Raw genomic sequence first — 25,219 nt, forward strand, 5'->3', positions numbered from 1 at the left:
CTCCTGGACTATAATGGCCATGCGTGGGGGTTAGTAAAGTAAAAGAATTGTCAAGCCTCCAGAGCTACTCAATCCACCCTGTTGGACATTGACAATGTGATACAAATATGTGCATTAAAGAAAAAAAAAACCTACTTTAGACCTAATAGCCTATACATTGCATAATCATTATGTACACGATGAAGAAATAGAGTGTTAGTACTGTTAAAAGATAAAAGCATGTGTACTGTCTAGGGGATATGGGGCAAACTAGTCAATCCTGACTTAAACGCAGAGTTTGAGTCAGCATTGACCAAGTATACTGGCAGTAAATTCCATTCAACTATTGTCCTTGGAAAAAAAGAGTATTTGAGATAATCTGTTGAAGTGTGCTGAGTGTGGTAAGCCAGATGATGGTGGTGTCTGGATGGTCTTGTAATAGGGGTCATGTATTGCAGCGGTGAGATAGCAACAAGTCCAAAGTGGATTTTGTAAAAGAGACTGAGGCGTGCAATCTGTCTTCTGCGCTCTAATGATTCCCATTGAAGTTGGTTTAGTGTTTGCATTACTGTACCCGGTGTTTTGGAGTAGTTATTAGTGACAAAACGGGCAGCTCTTCTCTGAACATTTTCAAGTTTTTGTTTATCACTTACATGATATGGATCCCAAACTGATGAGCAGTACTCCAAAGAAGGTCTTACTATCGATTTGTATGCTGCCTCTTTTGTTTCTGGTTTAGATGAATGTAAATTACGTTTCATGAAACCAAGACTTTGACTAGCTTTGTTTGTTATTTTATTGATATGTGGTGTCCAGGAAAGATTAGATGAAAGATTAACACCAAGGTAAGTAGCTTGTTGGACAGCGGACAGAGGCTGGTTATGCAGAATGTAAGCAGTCTTGTTTTGGGAGCATTTACGTGCATGATGTGACATATGTCCACATTGAAGGACATCCTCCATTTCTTCTCCCACTCCTCAAGCTTGTTCAAGTCTTCCTGAAGGGCATGTGGGTCCCTAACGGAGCGTATTACACGATAGATGATGCAATCATCGGCAAAGAGCCTAACACTTGAACAGACACTGGAGGGTAGGTCATTTATATAGAGAAGAAACAGAGGAGGTCCTTAAACTGAACCTTGGGGTACACCAGACTCAACTGAGGCTTCTGATGATATAGCGCCATCAACAACAACTTTCTGCGTTCTGTTTCACACTCACACAATACCAAGATTATAAATAATAGATATGTGACTACTTTTTACATGTCAAGAATATTTGCATGAAGGAAAACTCAAACGTCGCGAGGTTGAAACTTGCTAACTGGCTAAAAAGAATTCTTGACGTTCCGTGTCGCTTCTGTAGTCGCTTGATTTCTTCTGTGGCAATCAAATGCAAGTCTACGCAGGTCCATCTCAAGTAGTCCAAAATTAATTAGTTCCTCTATGCCATTTGTCAAAAGCGTCGTGTTTTCTTTTACTCTACTGTGTTTCAGTATATATGTGTAGCATTCTTTCGAAATTGGCATGTTGTTGTTGTTGTTGTTGTTGAAATCTTGACCGCCAGAAATGACGAACCTCAACCAGTTCTGCTGGGTAACTTGGTAAATCCAGATATAAACCTCCACCACAGAATAGAATATATACACTAAAGCACTGTACATTAAAAACTGAGCTCAGTCACTAAAAATCATAAAAACTGTCTTTACTTGTATAGAAGATCACACATTAATAGCAAGTGACCATGCAGAAGGGCTCTACCTCAGATTTCTTAATAGTCGATATCTCATAACATCTAGGTTATAAATTAACCTCCTAACATTGAACTCTATCTCGTTACCACAGCTGTCTATTTACAAATAACTTGGCAATACACACGAAAAGTCTATAATCAGTTTCACAAGATCTGATGGGCTTTCAATACAGCACAAATCATTTTCTCTCAATATGTTGTAAATATTATGTATAATTGGATCACGAACTGAGTGCAGATTGATACAACGTAATAAAAAATGTTCCAATGTCTCATCTTCTTGACCACACAATGGGCACAAAGGACTGACCGCACTCTGATTAAACCTAGCCCGGTTCACTTGCAGGATGTAGGTACCTGTGAGGATTCGTAGGCGAACTGGTATTCTGGTAGCCTCCCGCGTTGATTCACACATAACCAGTAGTACCGGGTGTAACTTCCCTTGTGTATAAGTACAGTTCATATGTTTTAGAGAGGGATAGTACATAGCTTGACTTTCAAACCGACGCTTCCAATGATTGACGACCGCCGAATGCATATTTCGTTTCCAACACAGTTTACTTGAATGGGTTTTCCATAAAAGTGTCGACATCACCAAGGTCATATCTCGTAAGAATAGGTTGTACATGTTTCGCCCACGATGCCGAAGTCCAAGGTTTAACATTAAACTGTCTTTCAAAAATCTGCCTTTCTAAACTATTATCACTTTGATTACAAATGTTATTTAAGAAATTAAGAATTTTCAAGTCAACAATAGCTTGTATTGGTAACATACCAGTCAGAATATATACACTAGGGTCAGCAACACTATTTGGAAGTGAAAGGATATGTTTTAATGTCTTTTTTTGGAAGAGTTCAAGTTTAGCAATTAGCTTTGGTGGTGGCAAAATAATCTCTAAGCCATAGGTTAAAACAGGAAGTACGTATACTGTATAAAGGTTCAATGAAGTTGCCGGTTCAAGTCCGTTGTGGCCATGGAGCCCCGCTCCCAACACTCTTCTAGCCTTCGTGATATTAAAGTCGTGATACGACATGTTCCCATCGCATGCTAGATACAAATGGCAACTTTGTTCAAAGAGCTATAAAAATAATTTTTAGTTCTTTGCTTTGTGTCACGAGAAGAGACATTGACATAAGCGAAAAAGAGTAAATTCATGGCGTTGTATTTAATGAACTGTAGCTTTTTTTATATAAAAGTCATTCAGTGACATATTTTCGTACGTGAAAATATGATATTCCAGAAAATGTCGAAATAACTCTATAATAAACGCGGAAAAGATATCAGGCGGATTTAGTGGTGCTAAACCTTACAAACTTTAGTTCAGTATCCGTACTGATAGCCAGTCTAAATTACGTTCCACTTTATTTTTATTTAATAAATATATATTTCATTATACCAATTTGCTTATAATTTCGGCATGCCTTATTTCATGAATAGATATCTATCAATGTAAAATATTGAAGAAAACTTCTTTAAAGAAATACGAGCGTCTGCCGAAAAGTGACGTCATTTAATGGCGGATACAGCATTACTTTCACAAAATTTTTGGTGTTGTTTCGAATTTCCGTTAATCTTGTGAATAAGTTGATCTTTTAGAAGCGTCAAAATGATAATTACATTAAAGACATTACAGCAGCAAACATTTAAGATAGAAATTGGAGAGGACGAGCCGGTAATTAACTATGAAACGTGTCTTTTGATATGGGTGGGGTAACAAAACAAAATTTTTGCCGGTCATGTTAGGCATGGCAGTATTCAGTCTAACTTTCAAACATTACAAGTAAACTACTTTACATCAACATCAGATTATAGTCTCTTATACTGAATGAAATAAATTTTATATACAACTTGAATTTTAACAGAACAGGATGTAAACTTACCTCTCGCCTACTCGCATAAAATTTTGGTGTGTAGTGGTTCTTGTATCGGGTGACCTCAGTAGCTCAATTGGTAAAGTGTTGGCATGATAAGATCCGAAGGTCTGAGGTTCGAGTCCCGGTCGAGGCTGCACATTTTTCCCCAAGACTATTACATTTGGAGGTTCCACAGGAGTCTGAAATTCTATCAATAAGACCATAGAGGTCTATCTTTACAAGTTACTCCATATATATACCCTCGAGTAACCAGTTTCCGTTATGGTAAGGAAACAGGAATACCGGACGTTTCCCCCCCAAGACAGTTCCCCCTTAAGACATTTCCCCCCACCAAGACGTTTCCTCCCAAGAAGTTTCCCCCCCAGACATCCCAACTCTCCCGATCCGATCGGGTTTCTCCCGATTCTGGTTGTTAAACCCGATCATCCCGATCAGAAGTCTCAATCTCCCGATTAAAAAACCAACAACAAAACAACATAAACAACAAAAAAAAAAAACAACACAAAAATTATGAAATAATCCATTTCTTTGCGCCTATCTGATACTGTATCACTACTGACGAGTCTGTAAACAACAGCTTTCAGATATTTTCGCACCTTATTCTACCCGTGCTGATTATTGTTTATTACACGATTTAACAAAGCCAGGTGTTGATTAATGTGTCACAATTGAAATTAAAATCCAGACATTAGATATCTAATTAAATTCAATCAAATTTAGATTAGAAATTATACTGGCTTTACCTTTTTCTGTAACTTTTTGAAATTGAAAGTAGATGGTCGCCGAGTCAACCTGCTAGGTTTTAAAAAACATTTCTCTAAATTATTTTGATAAGAGGAAATGTCATGGTAAATTTTAATATCACTTACTATCAAATGCTGTTAAACTGTCTTTGCATCATAACAATTTGTCAAACACATCCTTTTAACTGGAGATTTAGGCAAATCTACGAAAGTGTAACAATACCCGGACATTCAATTTTGGATAACAGAATTTTGATCAATAAAAGTATTTGAGCCAGGGGTTTTAAATACTGGTTGACAGGGATGAGAATCAAACAGTAAATTTTCTATTGCTTGAACTTTTATTCTTTTAGCTATATACATTTTGTTTTTACAGTTCTAACAGCTGTACTGTTTGTCATGTAAAATTCACCTGGGGAGTCTTCTTTCCAACAAAAGAAATAGAAGTGCAGGTTTAATTCTCAGTGTTGTTTTGAATTTAGACATAGTGCTTAAAGTGCCATAACTATTTAATTTTGCACAGAAGGCTTCATGTATTATTGTTCCAAAACATTAAAAATGCATGAATAATAAGATATAGACAAGTGAATTTTTTTAAGGCTAGTGATTTTATAAGGGCAAATAAGTTTATATTATCATTAGATTTGTTAAAAGCTTCGTTATCATGAACATAATTACCGCGGTATAAAATCTCCCACTTGAACACCTCAATCTCCCACTTCGGAAAGCAAAAACTCCCACTTGGCATTCAGAAAAAGTTGGGATGTCTGCCCCCCCCCCCCAATTTAGTTATACCCAAGACGTTTCACCCCCAATTTTTAAATAATTTGTTTCTTAAACAATTACACCTTAATATTAAATCTTGGATTGTATTGAAATAAAGTGTACATTTGTAATGAACTGCAGCAAGTATTTAGTGATATAATTTGGACATTCAAAGAAAAATATAGCTCTTGTTGAGTCAACCTTTTATCCCTTAATTTCATCATTTATTTTGAGGTATGGCCTCAATGAATTTGGTTAACTTAACAAAAATTATCTTTTACTCCAGTTCCTTTTCTTTATGATTTTTTAATCAATGTTCAGAATATATGTAATATGATGTACAATATACGCTTTTGTTAATTCGTCAATTCAACAATTGTTAGTTATAAAAATTATATTAACGCTCTTCCGATATTACTTTTGTAAAACTTATCTCACTTATTTGATTTTTGCATTTTCGAGAATCGTAAGCGTAACCTGCTACAGTTCTCTCCCAATTATATTCTTATATTTCTATTAAATATGTTTATCATTGAACATTAATTTTGTATAGGCTATAAGCATATGTGTTATGTTTTATGCTGAATAAACTTCTGTATTGTATTGTATTGTATATATAATTTGTTCCAGTCAGATACAAATTCTCAGATACAAAAATGTGAACTCCCTCAGTTTAGCACTTAAATTATGAAAAGGTGTGATTTACACCTTTTGATTAAATTAACACCTGTGATTAAACACACAGTGACAGGTGTTTAATGATTATGATATTTATGGCTAAAAACCAGTTTGCAGGAGATATTTTTTATATTGAATGATTTAGATAAAAGTTTTGGACATTTATGATATAGTGGGACACACAGTTGAAGTGACCCTTATACATACGTCATACATAGCAGTGACACAGTCAGAAAATAATTTAAAAAAAACATCTTGTTTTATTATTCTATTTGACTTATTTAACATTTTGGGTATGACTTTTTTTACAGATGTTTTTACTTCTCAAATGGAATATTTTTCTTTAATGAATCAAACATTTTCAAATTATTTATGAGCAACACCAAGCTAAAAGAGTATTTAATCATCATGATCATTAATTGTATTTTTATTTATTTTTCATGATGTAAATTATGTAATATTTGTATGTAATTTGATGTAAATTTCCTCAAAGATACCAATTCTTGAAAAAGTTCCTAGCTCACTTCTAGTACACTGTTGTTGTAGCAATAATCATGATAATAATACAATGTATTGTATACATAAATTAGTAAGTTACTCACCGTCAGTGATTAGGGCTATAAAAAAAAAATAATAATAATCTCATTGTAAAACTGTGTTTTTATTCAAAATAATAATGCAAAATAGTCAATTTAAATAATAAAGACACTTGTAAGCAGAAATCATTGAAAATCAATCTCTGTATTTGGTACTTAAGTTTTAGTAGAAAAAAAATGTATGTTTCTGGTCAAGATTTAGCAAAGATTAAAAATGAGCTTTTGCCAATCAAACTTTCTTCAGTTATATATAACAATATGTGCATGTATGCTATTAGCAGAAATTATAACCAAAAATCTTTCAAGAAAAATGTCCATGGCGGTGTGCCGTCCAATCTGTTTTAAATTAATGTGGTTTTAATAACATAAGGAACTAGCAAATACTGAAAAAAAGCAAATGGCTGGACCCTAATCATGCTGGGCATGATTGATTCTGCCTTTGCAACCAGTGTAGATCTTGATCAGCCTGCACATTTTGTGAATATGATTCGTTAATTAATGAGAACTGAATCATATCATTAATTTTCTTATGAGCCTCAAATATATTGTTAATTAATATCCCCAAAAATTTGTACATTCGTGAAATGAGTGAAATAAAAGCGTTTTTTTTTTTATTCTGACCTGTTAACTTAGAACAAAATTATATAATAAATGAATAATGCTTTTTTCAACACAATATTACTAAAATGGTTAAATCACAGATTGAAATTTTCATGCAAAGGAGTTATATCTTTTATTTATATTACTGACTTTGACGCTTTTTGATAATAATATGAAAACTACAATGAAATTCTAATGTCAGCAAAATTATCTTAAGACACAAAAATAATAAATTCTAATATGACAGGAAAATATCCTGGTTTCATTTGATGCCATTATACAGAAAACTCCTTTTCGCACAGGGGAAACTTTTATGAACATGTTAATTCTTCAGAAAGGAGTAATGTACTTATAACTACTGAATATTTTGCAATTAGAATCACACGCATATTTTTTCCGACATTTTAAAAATGAACGAATAAGCTGAAACATATGAACAGGGAAATATATAACTTTCAATTTAATTGATATTTCTCAAAGTAATAATTGAGTGTAAACAAATTGTACTGGCAATTCCTTTGATAAATGTTACAGAAAAGGATCCACTGCATTCACTTAATAAAGTGTTAAATGGTAATTACTGAAGGTGATAAATGCCACATTTATTATGTGAGGTAATCCAATCAAACATTTAATTTAGATTGAAGACTTCATTTAATCTTTAGATTTTATTATAAATTTCTGAAAGTAAATATTATTATCAAGTACTTCTTGTAAATAAAATCATCTTCAAATATAATTATAGTTCATAGAATTTAACTGGGAACATTAAGTGATGAATTTCTTCTTTATATTTTACCATTGAAAAGCAGATCATAACATCTATTTAAAGTGTAAGTGATGTAACTCTAAAATTTAATGATGTTAATGGAACATCGAGTAACAAATATTTGACTAAGACTAAAGTACCCAAAAATCCTACCATTTTCAGGAGGTATACATCAAAGAAACATAAAAGAAATCAATTTACGTAATCCGTATTTCATTTTAGCAAACTTGAAAAACAAACTTTTAATGAGTGCAAACATATATATATATCTATTTAAGGTAACTCACAACCATCATGGGCTAAATAATGAGTAATTGGTATTTTTTCCCAATTAATACTAATTATTATTAATATTAAAACATGTAGTATATTTATATATATATTATTATATGTCTCCTTACCAAATTTTGGTATTTTTCTTTTAAACACATTTTTTAAAAACAATTGCTGCATTATATTTTATTTCCATACATATCTTTCATTTTATTACATATCTATTAGCCTGTATGTTATATGACATCTTTTAATACCTTAAATGAATTTGGGGGTGAAACATCCTAAAAGCTGAGACAATTCCCCCCCAAAATGGGAGGGAAAAGTCTTGGGAGGAAACGTCTTGGGAGGAACTGTCTTGGGGGGGAAACGTCTGGACACCAGGAAACAGCGCGCAATTTCATGAATAATAATTGTATAAACTCAAACTATTTTCCTTTTAGATAAAGTGAAACTCTTTCCTCGTTTTATCCCCACAGTTTCAAAACGTATTTTATGTTGCTAACTGATGGACACTGCCATTTTTAAACATCAATCGGAACTAAATTCCATTTAGATTGGTAGAACAGTTTTCGTTACCTTTGCGAAATGATTGAATTAAATGGAATGAAAGGTACTACAATAACAGAGACCCTGTTACATTAGCTATTTATTCGTTTTCTATCATTTTTGACACAAATATACTGTTATGGTTTAATTTGCATACACAAATTACCATTCTTGCCAAAGATAGTTGGAGAATACTGCCTGTATTATCGTTTCGCTAGAGGTGGGCTTCTATAAACCAACAGCAATTTTACAAAGAAGTTTACAATGAATAAGCTATCCATCAATGAATATGGCCGTTACCTTTGCATTGATAAAATGCTTTGATTGAGACAAATCAGCATGACCTTCTTAGAAACCAACAACAATACTTCAGGATTTTTTTACACTGTACAGAAGTCTTTTCAAGTCTTACCATATAAGGTAGCACCTTTTTCTCTCCATTTCGTTAAAATGATTAAAGTGTTTGAACCAGTCTTCCGAGGCAGTGACCTTGTACAAAATGTAAACAATCGGCTGTAACAGGCTATTTTAAGGAAACATCGATGTATTATATATAATTTAATGGAAGCAGTAAGGTGCATTATTGCATTAATCTGTTATATACTATTTCACGTTAGTATGGGAAGTAAAACTGTTTTCTTCCACTTTCACGTACTACACGGAGCATTTTTTGGGTGCAGAAGATGACTTGACGTTCCTGAAGTTGACTTCCAGGTCAGAAAACAAAACAGTGCGCGAGCTACATGCAAATTTTCCGGTATCATGAAATTAAGGGTATCACGATTTGTGGTTACTGGAGAGTATAAAATAAACACCAGGAATGAAACGTCAAAAACCCAGGGTCGCCTGAAAATACGAACAAAATGCAGGGTGATCGGAATTAAGCGAGCGTGGTGAGGAGATAACACTATAATACACCTACCACACTTGACAGTGTTCAAATCTGATACACTTAACGACAGAAATCACACATTTTCTGAGGTTTTCAGAGATTTTTCATCTGTCGCCGAAGCCATTCGCTGACGTCACAACAATTACAGCGCCGAGATAAAGATAAAATATTTATTTTATCGTTTAAAATTTGTACATCGGGTAAATAAGTATGAGAATATTTAACTGTTTATATCAGTCTATAATATCCGCAAGATTCCTTTTGCAATTGAAAGATAATTTACAAAATTTGACTGGGAAAACCTGTAAAGGGAGGTAACTCTTGGGAGAATCCATTTTTTGATGCAGCGGAATATCTAAATTTTAGTAGTAAAATGTAATACTTTGTGTACCATAATTTTTTATATGAATAGAGCAATATGATAATGCCTTTTATGTAATTCGAAGGTAAGAAAGTTCGGAAATCGCTACTTTTTTTATTTTTATCCCGGGACTGTAATTGTTGTTATTGTTGTGATGTCAGCGAATGGCTTTGGCGACAGATGAAAATCTCTGAAAACCTCAGAAAATGTGTGATTTCTGTCGTAAAGTGTATCAGATTTGAACACTGTCAAGTGTGGTAGGTGTATTTTAGTGTTATTTCTTCACCACGCTCGCTAAATTCCAAACACCCTGCATTCCGGGTTTTTTACGTTTCATTCCTGATGTTTATTTTATATATATATGGGGTAATTTTTGTAAAGATAGACTTCTGTGTTCCTATTGATAGAATTTCAGACTCATGTTCTACCGAGCAGGGGTAGTTATGGATATTTCTTAGGTGTTGCCAAGGCTTTCGCAATTTGGCAAAAGTTGGTGTCACTGGAGCCGACATTGGTGCCAAAGGAAGGGAAATGAAAGTTCATTTTACCCAAGAATAAAAACAAATACATGTACTAAAATTCAAGTTCATTTATTTCAGTTCTATTTTCAAAACTACAAAAAAAAATAGAATAAAAAGGTCAGTTTAAAGAACATTTTAGTAAAATGAGTGTTTTACAAACTTGTTCTTTTAACCATTTCTAAATAAAGTCAAACTGCTATGAAAAAAGTCGCCTTTAAATTTTTATCCAAAATTTATGCGTCCGGAACTCGTAAATTTATCAGGTGTTTGATCGAACGCTGTAGAAGTTTTCATGCATGTTACGATTCCCTTGCTTTGATAATGCCCGATTCTTGCATCAACTTGTTCAGATTTATACATTTAATTGATTTATTTAGTAATCTTTTCGAAAACAATACTTGGCGATCTTTTTACAATATTTTTAGCTCACCTGTCACATAGTGACAAGGTGAGCTTTTGTGATCGCGCAGCATCCGGCATCCATCGTCCGTGCGTGCGTAAACTTTTCCTTGTGACATCTCTAGAGGTCACATTTTTCTGGGATCTTTATGAAAGTTGGTCAGAATGTTCATCTTGATGATATCTAGGTCAAGTTCGAAACTGGGTCACATGCCGTCAAAAACTAGGTCAGTAGCCTACTAGGTCTAAAAATAGAAAAACCTTGTGACCTCTCTAGAGGCCATATATTTCATAAGATCTTCATGAAAATTGGTCAGAATGTTCACCTTGATGATATCTAGGTCAAGTCCGAAACTGGGTCACATGCCTTAAAAAAACTAGGTCAGTAGGTCTAAAAATAGAAAAACCTTGTGACCTCTCTAGAGGCCATAAATTTCAAAAGATCTTAATGAAAATTTGTCAGAATGTTCACCTTGATGATATCTAGGCCAAGTTCGAAACTGGGTCACATGCCTTAAAAAACTAGGTCAGTAGGTCTAAAAATAGAAAAACCTTGTGACCTCTCTAGAGGCCATATATTTAAAAAGATCTTCATGAAAGTTGGTCAGAACGTTCACCTTGATGATATCTAGATCAAGTTCGAAACTTGGTCACGTGCCATCAAAAACTAGGTCAGTAGGTCAAATAATAGAAAAACCTTGTGACCTCTTTAAAGGCCATATTTTTCATGAGATCTTCATGAAAGTTGGTCTGAATGTTCACCTTGATGATATCTAGGTCAGGTTCGAAAGTGGGTCAGATGCCTTCAAAAACTAGTCAGTAGGTCAAATAATAGAAAAACCTTGTGACCTCTCTAGAGGCCATATATTTCATGAGATCTTCACGAAAATTGGCCAGAACGTTCACCTTGATGATATCTAGGTCAGGTTCGAAAGTGGGTCAGATGCCTTCAAAATCTAGTCAGTAGGTCAAATAATAGAAAAACCTTGTGACCTCTCTAGAGGCCATATTTTTCATGGGATCTGTATGAAAGTTGGTCTGAATGTTCATCTTGATGATATCTAGGTCAAGTTTGAAACTGGGTCAACTGCGGTCAAAAACTAGGTCAGTAGGTCTAAAATTATTTAAATCTTTTGACCTCTCTAGAGGCCATTTTTTTCAATGGATCTTCATGAAAATTGATCTGAATGTTCACCTTGATGATATCTAGATCAGTTTCGAAACTGGGTCACGTGCGGTCAAAAACTAGGCCAGTAGGTATAAAACCTTGTGACCTCTCTAGAGGCCATATTTTTTATGAGATCTTCATGAAAATTAGTGAGAATGTTCACCTTGATGATATCTAGGTCAAGTTCAAATCAGGGTCACGTACCTTCGAAAACTACGTCAATAGGTCAAATAATAGAAAAACCTTGTGACCTCTCTAGAGACCATATTTTTCAATGGATCTTCATGAAAATTGGTCAGAATTTTTATCTTGATAATATCTAGATCAAGTTCAAAACTAGGTCACATGAGCTCAGAAACTAGGTCACTATGTCAAATAATAGAAAAAACTACGTCATACTCAAAGCTGGGTCATGTGGGAAGAGGTGAGCGATTCAGGACCATCATGGTCCTCTTGTTATGATAGTTCAGACTTCCGTGGAATTGGTTCCTGGGTAATTCATTTTTAGAAATTGGCAGTATTTGAAATAAATTTTGATGTAATTTATTGAATAAAATCAAGAAATAACATACGATTGATGCATAAAATCATGTTGAAGGAGGTTTAAGTCTGCACTTGATAAAATTACCGGCATTTACAAGCCGATTGAAAATTTTCAAAATGGCGGCGGCTTACAATATTGATAAACTACAGTGGGATATAAACATTACGATTGGTTGCTAACTATGGGTTTATCGATAATTTACATGCTGTGTATGCATCAATTTTTTACAACTTTAAGTAAACAGAGAAAAACTTGGCGATTTGGATTTCGCCCAGAGGCGATAATTAGAATGTGGCCGACTTTACAGCAACGATGTAGGATGATCCATGGTGTCATTTGGAAAAGAAAATGTCTCGACCCAATCTTTGCTTTGTTGTCACCAGAAACTTTCGCCAGTTGATCCAAATTAGCACCAGTTGGAATGGATTGAAACTTCACACACTTATTCACTGTCATGATCTGACATGCACAAAGCATGCCCCATAACATGATGATCTATAGGTCAAGTTCAAATCTGGGTCAGGTGGAGTCAAGAACTAGGTCACCAGGTCAAATCAAAGGAAAAGCTTGTTAACACTCTAAAGACCACATTTATGACTGTATCTTCATGAAACTTAGTCAGAATGTTAATCTTGATGTTACTAAAATGTACTTAAAAAATAACTATTTTTACTTTTGAATAATAGATAAGTCATGTACTCTCTGAATATTTTTAAGGTCAAGTTTGAATCTGGGTCATGTGGGGTCAAAAACTAAGTCACCGGGTCAAATCAAAGAAAAAGTTAGTTAACACTTTAGAGGCCACATTTATGACCATATCTTAATGAAACTGTCTTGATGATCTTTATGTCAATAGGTCAGGTGAGCGATACAGGGCCTTCATTGCCCTCTTGTTACTAAATTATGCCCCTTTTTCGACTTTCGTATTCATTCAATCAACAAGGCTATTGAATAGCCGAGCGTTGCTGTCCTCTGACAGCTCTTGTTTTATCTAGAGATAACATTGAAGTCTACTTTTAAAAATAAACTTCCATATTAAAGGGAAGTTATTAAAAATTCATAGAAAATTTTTAAAACATACATTTCTAATATAGGAATATAATTCTATATAATGGGTATTTTATGCCTTAATTTTGAAGATTTATGAAATTGTGTGTAAATTTTGATTTCTTTTACAGGTAAAAGTACTGAAAGAAAAAATAGAAAAAGAAAAGGGAAGTGAAACATTCCCAGCTGCTGGACAGAAACTTATATATGCAGGTAGGTAGCAGTTACTAAAATGTACTTAAAAAAATAACTATTTTTACTTTTGAATAATAGATAAGTCATGTACCCTCTGAATATTTTTAAGTATTTTCTAGAATCCCAAAAAGTTATTTTACATTTAACATATTATCAGTCTTCCTTACAGATTCTTATTACATGATTTTGTCAATGCCATATATATATACATACTAAAGTTTGAAATAAGTTAAACTCAAAGCTAGACAAAAAATAGAAGAAAAATCCTTAAGTCACCAAACAGTCTGTAGAACCCATTCCTTGTAAGGTCTCAAATTGTCTTTTACAATACAGCCTATTTGTACAGATTTCAACATCATTTAGCATCTTGACTTTGTTCATATATTAACAGGAAAAATTCTTGATGATGAGAAACCAGTCGGCACATACAAGATTGAAGAAAAGAACTTTGTTGTTGTTATGGTAACAAAGGTAAATATAAAGCATTATTATGAATTTAAAATTCATAGCAGTTGGTGATTCTCTCTGGGATTCTCTGTCTCTAGAAGCATGATGTTCCCTGTGAGGATTTTATAGAGAACAGAAATACTGTTTATAAAGAGCATGTAAAATACCAAGAAAATATTTATGTTACTTTCCTTTCTGTTAGAAAGAAATTGAACTGAATCTTTATTTGAGCCGTGCCATGAGAAGACCAACATAGTGGGTTTGCGACCAGCATGGATCCAGACCAGCCTGCGTATCCATGCTGTTCGCTTTCAAAGCCTATTGTAATTAGAGAAAAGGGGGCCTCCGTGGCCAAGTGGTTAAGGTCGCTGACTTCAAATCACTTGCCCCTCATCGATGTGGGTTCGACCCTTACTCGGAGCATTGAATTCTTCATGTGAGGAAACAATCCAGCTGGCTTACGGAAGGTCGGTGGTTCTACCCAGGTGCCCGCTTGTGATGAAATAATGCACGGAGGGGCACATGGGGTCTATCTCCACCATTAAAGCTGGAAAGTCGCCATATGACCTATCATGTGTCGGTGCGACGTTAAATCCAAAACAAAAACAAAAACAAAATTAGAGAAACTGTTAGCCAACAGCATGGATGTAGTTTTTCTCATGGCACGGCTCATTTCTTAAATATAATGCTATGTAACCATTTTCAAGGATCTTGAAATTTGTGTGCAAACTACAGTGAACTTTCTTGCATGCCGGAAAGGATTTTTCCATATTTTTGCCAGTACTGGAAAAACTGGTCTTACACTCCGGGGTGTAAGATGACTCAGGTGCCATAATTTATGAATGAATGTGTAATTTCATACACTAATATAATAGAATAGTGCTTAAGAAAAGCATTCATTTCAATTTATTTCTTCTGTGAACTGAAGGTTTAGGAGTATATCACCAAAACACAGAAATATTTTATAAACGAATAACATCGTTACCAATATTTTACCTGACCATTACATGTTCTGCCGTACTGTCCCGTACTGAAAATATTCTGAAAAAGTTGTCCCCCTTTGAAAATGAATGCCATTTGTAAAGAAATAAAAATAAACAATCGCTGAAAACTGTGTTCCACCTAGTTATGTGAAATTTCAACATTCGCACGCTATTACAAATGCATCAAAACAAACATGTGTAACAGTTCCTTGAAAATGGTAAGTTTTTAAAAGCGCTTGACTGTCTGGAAGTGGGGCCTGTTTAAACAGTTCTTTTTTCGGAATTCAATGCTTATATCAGTATACTGACACTTGTTTTGTAGAGTAATATAAGTAATATACACACTATCATTACAAAAACAACACAACAAGTGTCAGTATACTAAAATAAACATTGAATTTCCGAAAAAAAGACTTCCTAAATGGACCCACTTCCGGGCAGTCAAACGCCTTCAAAAACTCACCATTTTCAAAGAACTGTTACACATGTTAGTTTTGATTCATTTGCAATCGCATGCGAGTGTTGAAATTTTACATATTTAAGTGGAACACAGTTTTCAGCAATTGTTTATTTTTATTTCTTTACAAATGACATTCATTTTCAAAGGGGGACAACTTTTTCAGAATATTTTCAGTACGGGACAGTACGGCAGAACATGTAATGGTTAAGTAAAATATTGGTAACGATGTTATTCGTTTATAAAATATTTCTGTGTTTTGGTGATATACTCCTAAACCTGAAGAATAAGTCATGCAAGAAAAAGCATCTATCACTAGTTGAAGGTGCTGATGGAAATATCTGGCTCTTAATGATCTGTTTTGCAGTAACTTGTTAGATCCTCAAACAGTTACTAGTACCTCCTAGCCAGATATTTCCATCTGCACCTTCAACCAATGAAAGATTCTTATAATCAGGGTGTAAAATCAGAATGAAGCAATACTTTTATTTGCAGCCCAAGCCTGCTGCAGTGTCTACACCTACTCCAGCAGCGGGGGCAACATCAACGCCACCTGCAACAGAAACTGCACCCACCCCAACACAGACAGCACAGGTCACACCGGCCCCAGCAAAAGATGAACCGAAGACTGAAGAACCGAAGTCAGAACCCCCTTCAAATACTACAAGGTATCTCCATGTTTCAAGATCGGTCTGTTAGTGTAGTTCTTCACAAAATTGTAAACAATAGCCAAGAATTTTATTTACTAACCAATCTTTTGAACTAGAAGTATATCCCGAGTGTAACACCATTTCAAATTAGATTACAGGACACTAATGACTAATTGTTGTATAGGAATAAAATCGATATATGCAAATAATGAATTGAGAATGTGACAAAAAATATGTTAGAATTTATTTATTTGTTTCTTTTGAATAACTATAGTTGAACAAACTTGAATGCATCTCTCAGTTATTCAGTAAGTTGCAAGTAATAGCAGTCACATCTCTTAAGTTTGTTTGGTCGAGAATATTTCATTGTTTCCATTTTTAAGCACGACAGACACAACAGCATCAGAATCTTCATCAGCAACAACAACAACAACGGCCTCAGAAGTATCACAGCAATCCCAGTCGGAGACTTCGGTTACGTCGGACATGAGCACAACTAGTGCCGAGAGTGCCCTAGTTACTGGATCGTTGTATGAGGAAGCCGTCACTCAGATGGTGAGCATGGGGTTCCCACGGGAACAGGTACAGCGAGCCATGAGAGCCAGCTTCAATAACCCTGATAGAGCTGTTGAATATTTATTTAATGTAAGTTTATTTTAGAAATATTCACTTTATATAAATACAAATTTCATAATTGTGCTTGTAAGTATTAAGCAGTGAAATACAGGGCTAAATGTTCTAGTTAACTATTTTCATAAGAATTGCTTCCAAAGGCCTTTGTTTCTGGTCCTCAACTTTTGAGATTTAAATTCTGGTTTAGTCTTGATGAAATGTTCAATTACTTGACAGCCATCGGTAAAATGTTCAATTACTTGACAGTCATCGGTAAAATGTACGGTACAATTACTTGATAGCCATCGGTAAAATGTACGGTACAATTACTTGATAGCCATCGGTAAAATGTACGGTACAATTACTTGACAGCCATCGGTAAAATGTACGGTACAATTACTTGACAGCCATCGGTAAAATGTACGGTACAGTTACTTGACAGCCATCGGTAAAATGTACGGTACAGTTACTTGACAGCCATCGGTAAAATGTACAGTACAATTACTTGACAGCCATCGGTAAAATGTACAATTACTTGACAGCCATCGGTAAAATGTACAGTACAATTACTTGACAGCCATCGGTAAAATGTACAGTACAATTACTTGACAGCCATCGGTAAAATGTACAATTACTTGACAGCCATCGGTAAAATGTACAGTATAATTACTTGACAGCCATCCCATAAGTTTAGCACTTGGCAGAGGTAAAATCTTTTCACTTCTGCTTTGGAAAGAAGTTAAAATTGCATTTAAATATGAATACTTTTATAAAAAAATGTTTTTTCTCTTCAGTATAAAACATTCTAATGTAGAATGAATAAAAAAATCACATGTTTTATATCATTTTAACATTTTGGATAATAATATGAGCCGTGCCATGAGAAAACCAACATAGTGGGTGTGCGACCAGCATGGATCCAGACCAGCCTGCGCATCCGCGCAGTCTGGTCAGGATCCATGCTGTTCACTAACAGTTTCTTCAATTCCAATAGGCTTTAAAAATAATATAAAGTAGCCATTTTTTACTGTTTGGGGAGCTATCCTACTTGCCGTGGCATTTGTGTCCACACCTTTGTGAAAGTTTTGATGCACTTTGTTTCTGTTATTACATGATGGATTTGCTTCTAACTTAAAGCAGATATTCCACATCATTTTTAACATCATATGACACAAGGACCATGACGCTGGTACCAATATTTCTTGAATTATGCCCCCTTTGATTAAGTTTGATGCACTTTCTCAGTATCTCCCTTATGTCTGAATGGATTTGATTCAAGCTTGAAATAGTAGTTCTGCATCGTACCATAACCCACATCATATGACACAAGATACATTACTCTTGACAGAAATATTGTATAAATTATGTTCCTGATATATTCATTAGTCAGGATCAAAACGTAACATACATTTATTATGTACACTTAAAACATTTGCTTTGTGTTAAATTGATCCTGACTAACGAAATTATTTTCTTCCTAGTAACATCCTAAACTTTTTGCGGATATATTTCTTTACCATTCCTCACCACACACCAATTCGGCTGGGGATACCAATTCATCTAATTTTCTTGTTTGTTTATTAGGGTATTCCAGAAATGCCTCGAGAGGAGCCTCCCCCAGCTGCATCTCAGCCTACTGGCACGCCGGCAACGACTGGTGGAACACCTGCTGCAGGAGCACAGTCAGCAGGAACAGGAGAGACAACCCCACAGGCTCCCGCTCCCACCCAGCCTGCAACACAACCAGCCACTCAGCCTGCCGCTGGTGGTACGGGTACGACTAGTCCAGGAACACTGAGCGGGCCACCTCCTGGGGCCCGACTCTCTGGTGGGTTGTTACAGCTTGTACAGCATGCTGATCGTGTGATTGTAGACTAGTCTTGTGATGTACAGCTTGTTGTCCAAACATAACAACCACTGTTAATACCAAACCACCACTGCTTGTTTATTTCGTGATACAGTAGAACCCTACAAACTAGAACATCTCTGATCAGAGGAAAAAGTTCAGTTAGAAAAGATTTTCTGTTTAATGGGATTTGGTATTAAGGGGGAGTATACTCAGAAAGAAGAATAAAGAACTGGTACAGCTGTTCAGTGCTGATGGTCATTGATCAGGTGATCCAGTTTTGAGATGTTCCAGTTTTAGGGTGTCACTGTACTGAGTCAGTCACTTACTGATTTTTGATTGACTTAGAGTTTTAGATCAAGGTGGCCATGATCTGTTGTAAATTGGAGATATGAAGAAAATAAATATATTATGGACAAGGATTTGCTCTGAAAAGTATTTTACCCACTTTAGATCTTTTAGACAAAGGGCATATTTTTTATCATTATATGATATTGTTAGATTTCTATGGCCACCTTGAAAAGTTTTCAGTTCACCCGAGTTCAGGATTTAAATGCTTTTAGAGGTCATTAGGCACTCATTCTCCACTACAATTTACTGCTTTGGGTTTTGATAAAAGATGTATTTCAAATAAAGCAAATTTTTTGCTGTAATCACCTTAAAAGAAAAGAGTAAATGATACAAGGGAAGCCACAGGTTTGACATGTTTTATGTTTTCAAACTGTATCACTTGATATCAAATTACTCATTTTAATTTTTGAATGTCATAAGAAATTTCATTATCTAGGTCACAGCATCTAAAGAAATGAACACAGATCACTTAAATTAACAATTTTCAGCAAGATAAGGAAAGTCAGAAAATACGAGGGTCAGTCATTAAGTTCACAGTGTGATAATAAATCTGCTATGCTTGAAAGTTTAATCGTGTTTAAATTTTGGCTGTCTCTGTTAAATATGCAAAGTGTTGACATCTAGGTTAGTAAGAATTTGAATATGTATTGTAAGACGCATATGGAACACTTCAAATGTCACAGTAGTGGCATATTGAATGCATTTCTTATTTTGCTTGACCACATCTAAAGACTATGACTGCATCTGTACCAGGTCAGATCTCATTCACACATTGTTGCGACAGTTGTCTTGAGCTCCTGTGAAGATTCAGACTTGAACCATTGCAGATCAGCATTCAGTCTTGCAAATACAGCAAAGTTTATAAGCCTAAAGGCTAAACTACATGTAGAATGATTAAGATGTTCAAATCCAATAAATAGTGAATCAGTGTGTTCTCAGGGAAGTGACTTGTTGCGTTATCCTGATAGGTAAAATTATCTAGTTAGAGAAACTTTCGCATGCTTGAAGGTGTCATTCCTGAGAACAAAGATTTTAATGATGGCACACTTCTCTGCTTTCAACATTGGCATGTTTTAAATCAGTTCTTGGTTCTGCATATCTGTTTCCGTTGCTTACTACTGAATTGATGTTAAAATTTGGGTTGGATGACATCACACAGAGCATGTATTAGAATTACGTCATCAAAAATTGATAACAATTATTTTCGAAAGTGCTTTTAAGGCTTACTGGCATTGCCAAAGTTAGTCATTAGAACATACTGCCTCAGTAACAAAATAGATCAAACTCGTGTTTATTCAGATGATGTTTAGGATACATTTCAAACTTCTTAAGCATACAATAATCTTTTTGTTTCGTAATCAACAGTCAGAGAACTTAGTGAATACCCCTATAAATGTAGAAATTGAAGATTGGAAAATAGTTTAGAAAGGACATAAGTCACAGAAATTTTACCGGCTTCTTTGTTTCTTTTGATTTAGCTAGTTGTGATCTTTTTTTTTTTTTGGCAGAGATATACTGGTATGTTACTTTAATTTTAGTGGGGTTTTTGTATCTTAGATTGTATGTGTCAGATCTGATTGTGTTTGATGTGATTTATTGAAATTATGGTATTGTTCATCATTGTGGCCCAAATTTGATTTATTTCTTCTATCAGTTTATGATATATGAATTTTTCTGTTTATAAACTACCTAGGCAGGTTTAATTGCTATAAGAAACTTGTAATACAAGGATATTCATCTTCCTGTCAGTGGTCACATAGTTATAGTTTGTCACTAATTTGCCCTACTAATGTATTTTCTAAATTATTTACTTTATTATAAATTCTGTTTACGGTATTAAAAATCAGTCAACAAAGATGGAAACTACAACAAAATACTGCAAACTCTGTCTTCCTTGTGGGATCTAATTTTCGTTTATCTTGTAGTTATATGGGCAGATAAGGGCAGATAACTCTTTTCCAGTACTGGTGACCTATGACTTTTATTGCATATCTTTGTTTCTTAGATGATAGTCCTTCAGTATCCAAAGTTTGAAGAAATTCTATTATTGGGAAAAATTTCGCCCATCTCGTATACAGAGACTAGGTGACGCTTTTAAGATGTGTTATGAACAGATATTATACTAGTATACATATTTCTTATTGTAGGAGAGGAGACATTAGCTTTCTTAAGAAATCAACCCCAATTTCAACATATGAGAACATTATTACAACAGAATCCTGCTTTGTTACCTGAACTTTTACAACAGATAGGAAGATCTAATCCAACACTCTTACAGGTGGGTCAGATGTGATTACAACTGTTTCAGTACCTATGACAAGAGTTACATAATTATATATGTTCGACATTTACAAAATTAAATCATATAATGAACACCATGAATGTTGAGACATTCTTTCATATCCTTTTCTCGTAAAGTAAATTTACTGTATCTACTTGAACTAAGTTGTCTAGTTGACAAGCTGAGCTTAACCTTTATATACCCAAACAGCTATTCTTATGCCAGGAAAAACTAGTTAAAAGGTGTTTTGAGCAAGGCATTTTAAGTATTAAAGTTACACCTGGAGTGTAATACAGTTACTAGAATAGATCTGCTTAATTAGGAAAACTGTTCTACACCTGAAATTTCCTACCAAGAGGGTAATCTATAGAACTTTTGACATCTTGACTGATAATATGACTGGGAAGAGTATTTATGTTGCTAAAAGTGCTACTAAAGAAAATCTTTAGTTGTTTGGTAGCTGTCAGTGTATTTTCAAAGCAGTACTAAATCTCTTCAGCAGGAATATAGAGGATACCTTTTTGTCATGGACATCTTTAGTGAAATTGCCATGCTTAAGATTTGCCAGTCTTTGGAATAGAACACAAAAATGCTATAGCCAGCAAAGCAGGTGCGGATCAAAGCAGATATGCATCTACAATATAGAAACTTTACAATGTAGAAAATGTACATACATGTATATGTTTTCAGATGATCAGTCAGAATCAAGAGCAGTTTATTGCCATGTTAAATGAGACTGGTGGAGAGAGTGGAGGGGGCGGAGGTGGTGCTCCTGGGGGTCGTTCACCTGGAGAGGGAGTCATTCATGTGACACAGGAAGAAAAAGAAGCCATTGATAGAGTAAGAATTCTATTTATACTGGTTTGAAATTGAAAAAAAGTTATGAGCATGGACCTCTGTGACTGGTCAAGTTCGCTGCCTACATCTCTTGGCTTGTCACCTCTTTGGGTTAGAGTCTGCTAGGGTATTCATTTGAGGAAGTCACCCAGGTTGCTGGCCAAGGGTCAGTGATTCTACAAAGTTGCCTGCCTTTTCCATGAAATAATGAGCCTAGAGGCACCTAAATAATATGTTGAGTGGCACTTTGGTCTTCATCCACATTTATAAGTTGGAAAGTTCTCACATGACTTTCTGTGTGACTTAAAACAGAGCATGCACAACAAATTTTTAGTAATTTAAATTTCATTTGCAAAAATGTTTCGAATTAAATTTCAATGCTGTTCTTCTTCTCTTTATCAGATTCTGAAAATCTGATGGTCATATTGTCTAAATTGTAGCCATTAAAAATGTCTTTCGTTTATTTGTAAAATTAAATGAGAGATGGGGGGATAAAATTAAATGAGAGATTGGGAGAAAGTGTTTTATTTAAATGTTCGCAAGTTAGTTATTTAGTATTTTAATATCTATCTTTTCTTATTCCAGTTAAAAGCCCTTGGATTTCCCGAAGGAATATGTATTCAAGCATATTTTGCATGTGAAAAGAATGAAGAATTAGCTGCTAACTATCTTTTAAGTCATGGTTTTGATGATGATGACAGTTGAAAGTTTTACATAAAGTCCTTTTTTCTTAAGACGTTCATTAATTGGATGGTATATTTCACTGTTGAAATAATTTATTATATCTAAGACCATGGCGAGTCTGTATTCAAGTTTAAGTGATAGTGAACTTCATAATGCTTCAGGACACTGTTTTCAGTTATTAAGTTTTAATTGCTGCAAAGCTCATTTACCTACCTTTAATACAAAACTGACAGGAATTTCTGGATAAATTCAGGTACATGTATATTCATGTTCAACTAAAAAAAAAAAAAAGACAATATGGAATATGGAAAAAGTGTTTTGTTTTCTAAAGAAACAGAGAGAAATTAGATGATAGTTTAGTCATGCATTATTGACATAAAAAAAGGAAAACAAGACTATGGTGGTTAAATAAGGAAAGCTAAACCAGAGAATAAAGCTCTGTGATGTGTTCTACATTCAGCATGTGTCGGCCTACAGAGTTCCAGCTACAAGAAAAATCAGACTGTCGCTTCCAGACATGGTGTACCACTGCTGACTTAACGTTTTTTCCGAGCAACAGCTATATTTTACTTGCTCTCTATGATATTGTTGACAAAGATCATCAAGATGTTAGCATTTTGAAATATGGCATTTTTTTGATGGTTATATTTTCTAAAAATTCTTTAAATAGTTGGGCAACATGATTTAGGTGTGTAAGTGTAGTCCCATTTTCCTGATTTACAGTACTTTAAAAAATGGTAAAGTGTTGGTGAACTTTAGGAGAGTCAAACAAAAATTTGGCATATCTGTGATGAATAAATGATAAATGTTCCTGCTGACTTCTGAAGACAAAAGGTATCAACCTTTCAATGAGTCTGGCCCATACACAGACAGACAGTGATGGACAGTTAAGGTTAGAGTGATTTGGTTATACCAGTTTGGAAGGCTGATCTATTACATGACATAAAACATAAATACACATTAAACTTGTGTAGATGTATGTTTGTGAATAATAATTTATAATTACTTCAGTTTTTATAACAGAGTAGGCAGGACATTCCTCCAGATGAACATTAAAAATGTAATATACACTTTAACAATGTAAACTAAATATCAGAAAGTCATGATTCAGTACATCATTTTTAATCAGATTAAATATTATTTTAAAAAGCTTGCATATACAACAATGAAATAAATCATGTTAAGCTGGTAGAGTTAGTAAGTCAAACCGTTCAACTGGTAGGAGTAAGTGAACACAGAAATGTTGTATGCTGATTATGATAACTTTCCTGATCTCTGTTAATTTTGTGTTGGACATCATGCTTATATATTAGCTTATTGGTGCATGAAGTTTGGTTCATTTGCAATGTTTGGTGCACACATTTTTATGTGAAAAGTCTGCCGCAACGATTAAAAAACACTTTCAGTCTCAGTCTGAGAGAAAAGATTTTTTGCCGTTACAGTTTATTTTGTAGATGAAATTTGAAACAACTTTGTTCAGTTTATTAGAATTAGCAGATTTAGCTTAACATAAAAAATTGTTTCAGATGACAAGTATAAGTATTATTTTACAAGTTCTAACCTTTCAAGTAGAGCAAATGATTTGACATAAAATTCTTGTGTGTGTTTTTTTTTTTTTCAACGTTATTATTTGAAATTGTTAAGCAAATTTTTCCCTGCTTTTTCAGCAGCACCAAGTTCTTTTAAATCCTATACATATAGTATGTACAAGAAGTTCTGTAAAATGACTAATACATTTTTGTGTCCTTTGTGTATGTGTATAGTCACATCCATTTTAGATGCATAATATCAACTCTTTTACTTAGTCGTAAACAAAAAATTAAAGTGAAAACATACATGAAATGTAATGTCTTCTTGTTCAGTTGTTGATTATTAGGTGATATAAATACAATAAAAACTTCATTGTAATGATGGAAAATTGTACAGATTCTCCCAAGCCATATATCACATTACTGATGTGTGTCAAAGTTTGATGGTGAAAATGTTACCATTTTGTTCAAAATGAATGATAAAGCATTGTCAATTAAATATATAAAATTCAGATTTTAGTTTTCTTTATTGCAAGACTGTGAGGTGCTATTTCTTGTATTTTTCAATTTCTATTTGTGCTAACAAACCGTAAGTTGATTGCAGTCAAACATATGCAACATATCATTCCTGTGATATTACCTTGTTATTTTAATCCAACCAAAGAGTGGCAGAAATTGTGTCCATTCAGGATTCAATTTTCTGTCCATTTCTGATAACCTTTAAGCCATTTGGAAATTACTTTCAGAAAAATGCAGCATAACATAAAAAGTGCTTTACCCAAAGATCAGTTTTCCAGGTCATGATTGAATAAAAGGTTTATAGCATCAGTTGCATGT

The 25,219-nt window shown here is 34.3% G+C and overlaps 1 protein-coding gene across 2 annotated transcripts; it reads left to right on the forward strand.

Moving 5' to 3' along the window:
• The first annotated feature begins 3,212 nt into the window (after positions 1–3,212).
• LOC123524017 (UV excision repair protein RAD23 homolog B-like) lies at positions 3,213–24,894 on the forward strand. Of its 2 annotated transcripts, none has more exons than XM_045301884.2 (9): positions 3,213–3,403; positions 13,642–13,723; positions 14,097–14,176; positions 16,088–16,260; positions 16,626–16,887; positions 18,439–18,628; positions 21,199–21,329; positions 22,023–22,172; positions 22,755–24,894. In XM_045301884.2, exons 1-9 carry the CDS (start codon positions 3,338–3,340, stop codon positions 22,872–22,874), a joined length of 1,254 nt encoding a protein of 417 aa, XP_045157819.2. In that variant the 5' UTR covers positions 3,213–3,337; the 3' UTR covers positions 22,875–24,894. The 2 variants fall into 2 exon arrangements, with proteins under 2 accessions (XP_045157819.2, XP_045157818.2); XM_045301883.2 differs by having other exon boundaries at positions 3,216–3,403; positions 18,439–18,682.
• Positions 24,895–25,219: the final 325 nt, after the last annotated feature.

This window comes from Mercenaria mercenaria, chromosome 3, assembly GCF_021730395.1.
Source record: "Mercenaria mercenaria strain notata chromosome 3, MADL_Memer_1, whole genome shotgun sequence".
NCBI classification, from domain to species: domain Eukaryota; kingdom Metazoa; phylum Mollusca; class Bivalvia; order Venerida; family Veneridae; genus Mercenaria; species Mercenaria mercenaria.

Excerpts from the sequence above, each read along its gene's own strand:
- LOC123524017 (XM_045301883.2), top strand. The coding sequence starts at position 3,338 with ATGATAATTACATTAAAGACATTACAGCAGCAAACATTTAAGATAGAA. Across the intron at positions 16,888-18,438 it reads CTGTTGAATATTTATTTAAT|GGTATTCCAGAAATGCCTCG; the intron begins GTAAGTTTATTT and ends TTTGTTTATTAG. Across the intron at positions 22,173-22,754 it reads AAAAAGAAGCCATTGATAGA|TTAAAAGCCCTTGGATTTCC; the intron begins GTAAGAATTCTA and ends TTCTTATTCCAG.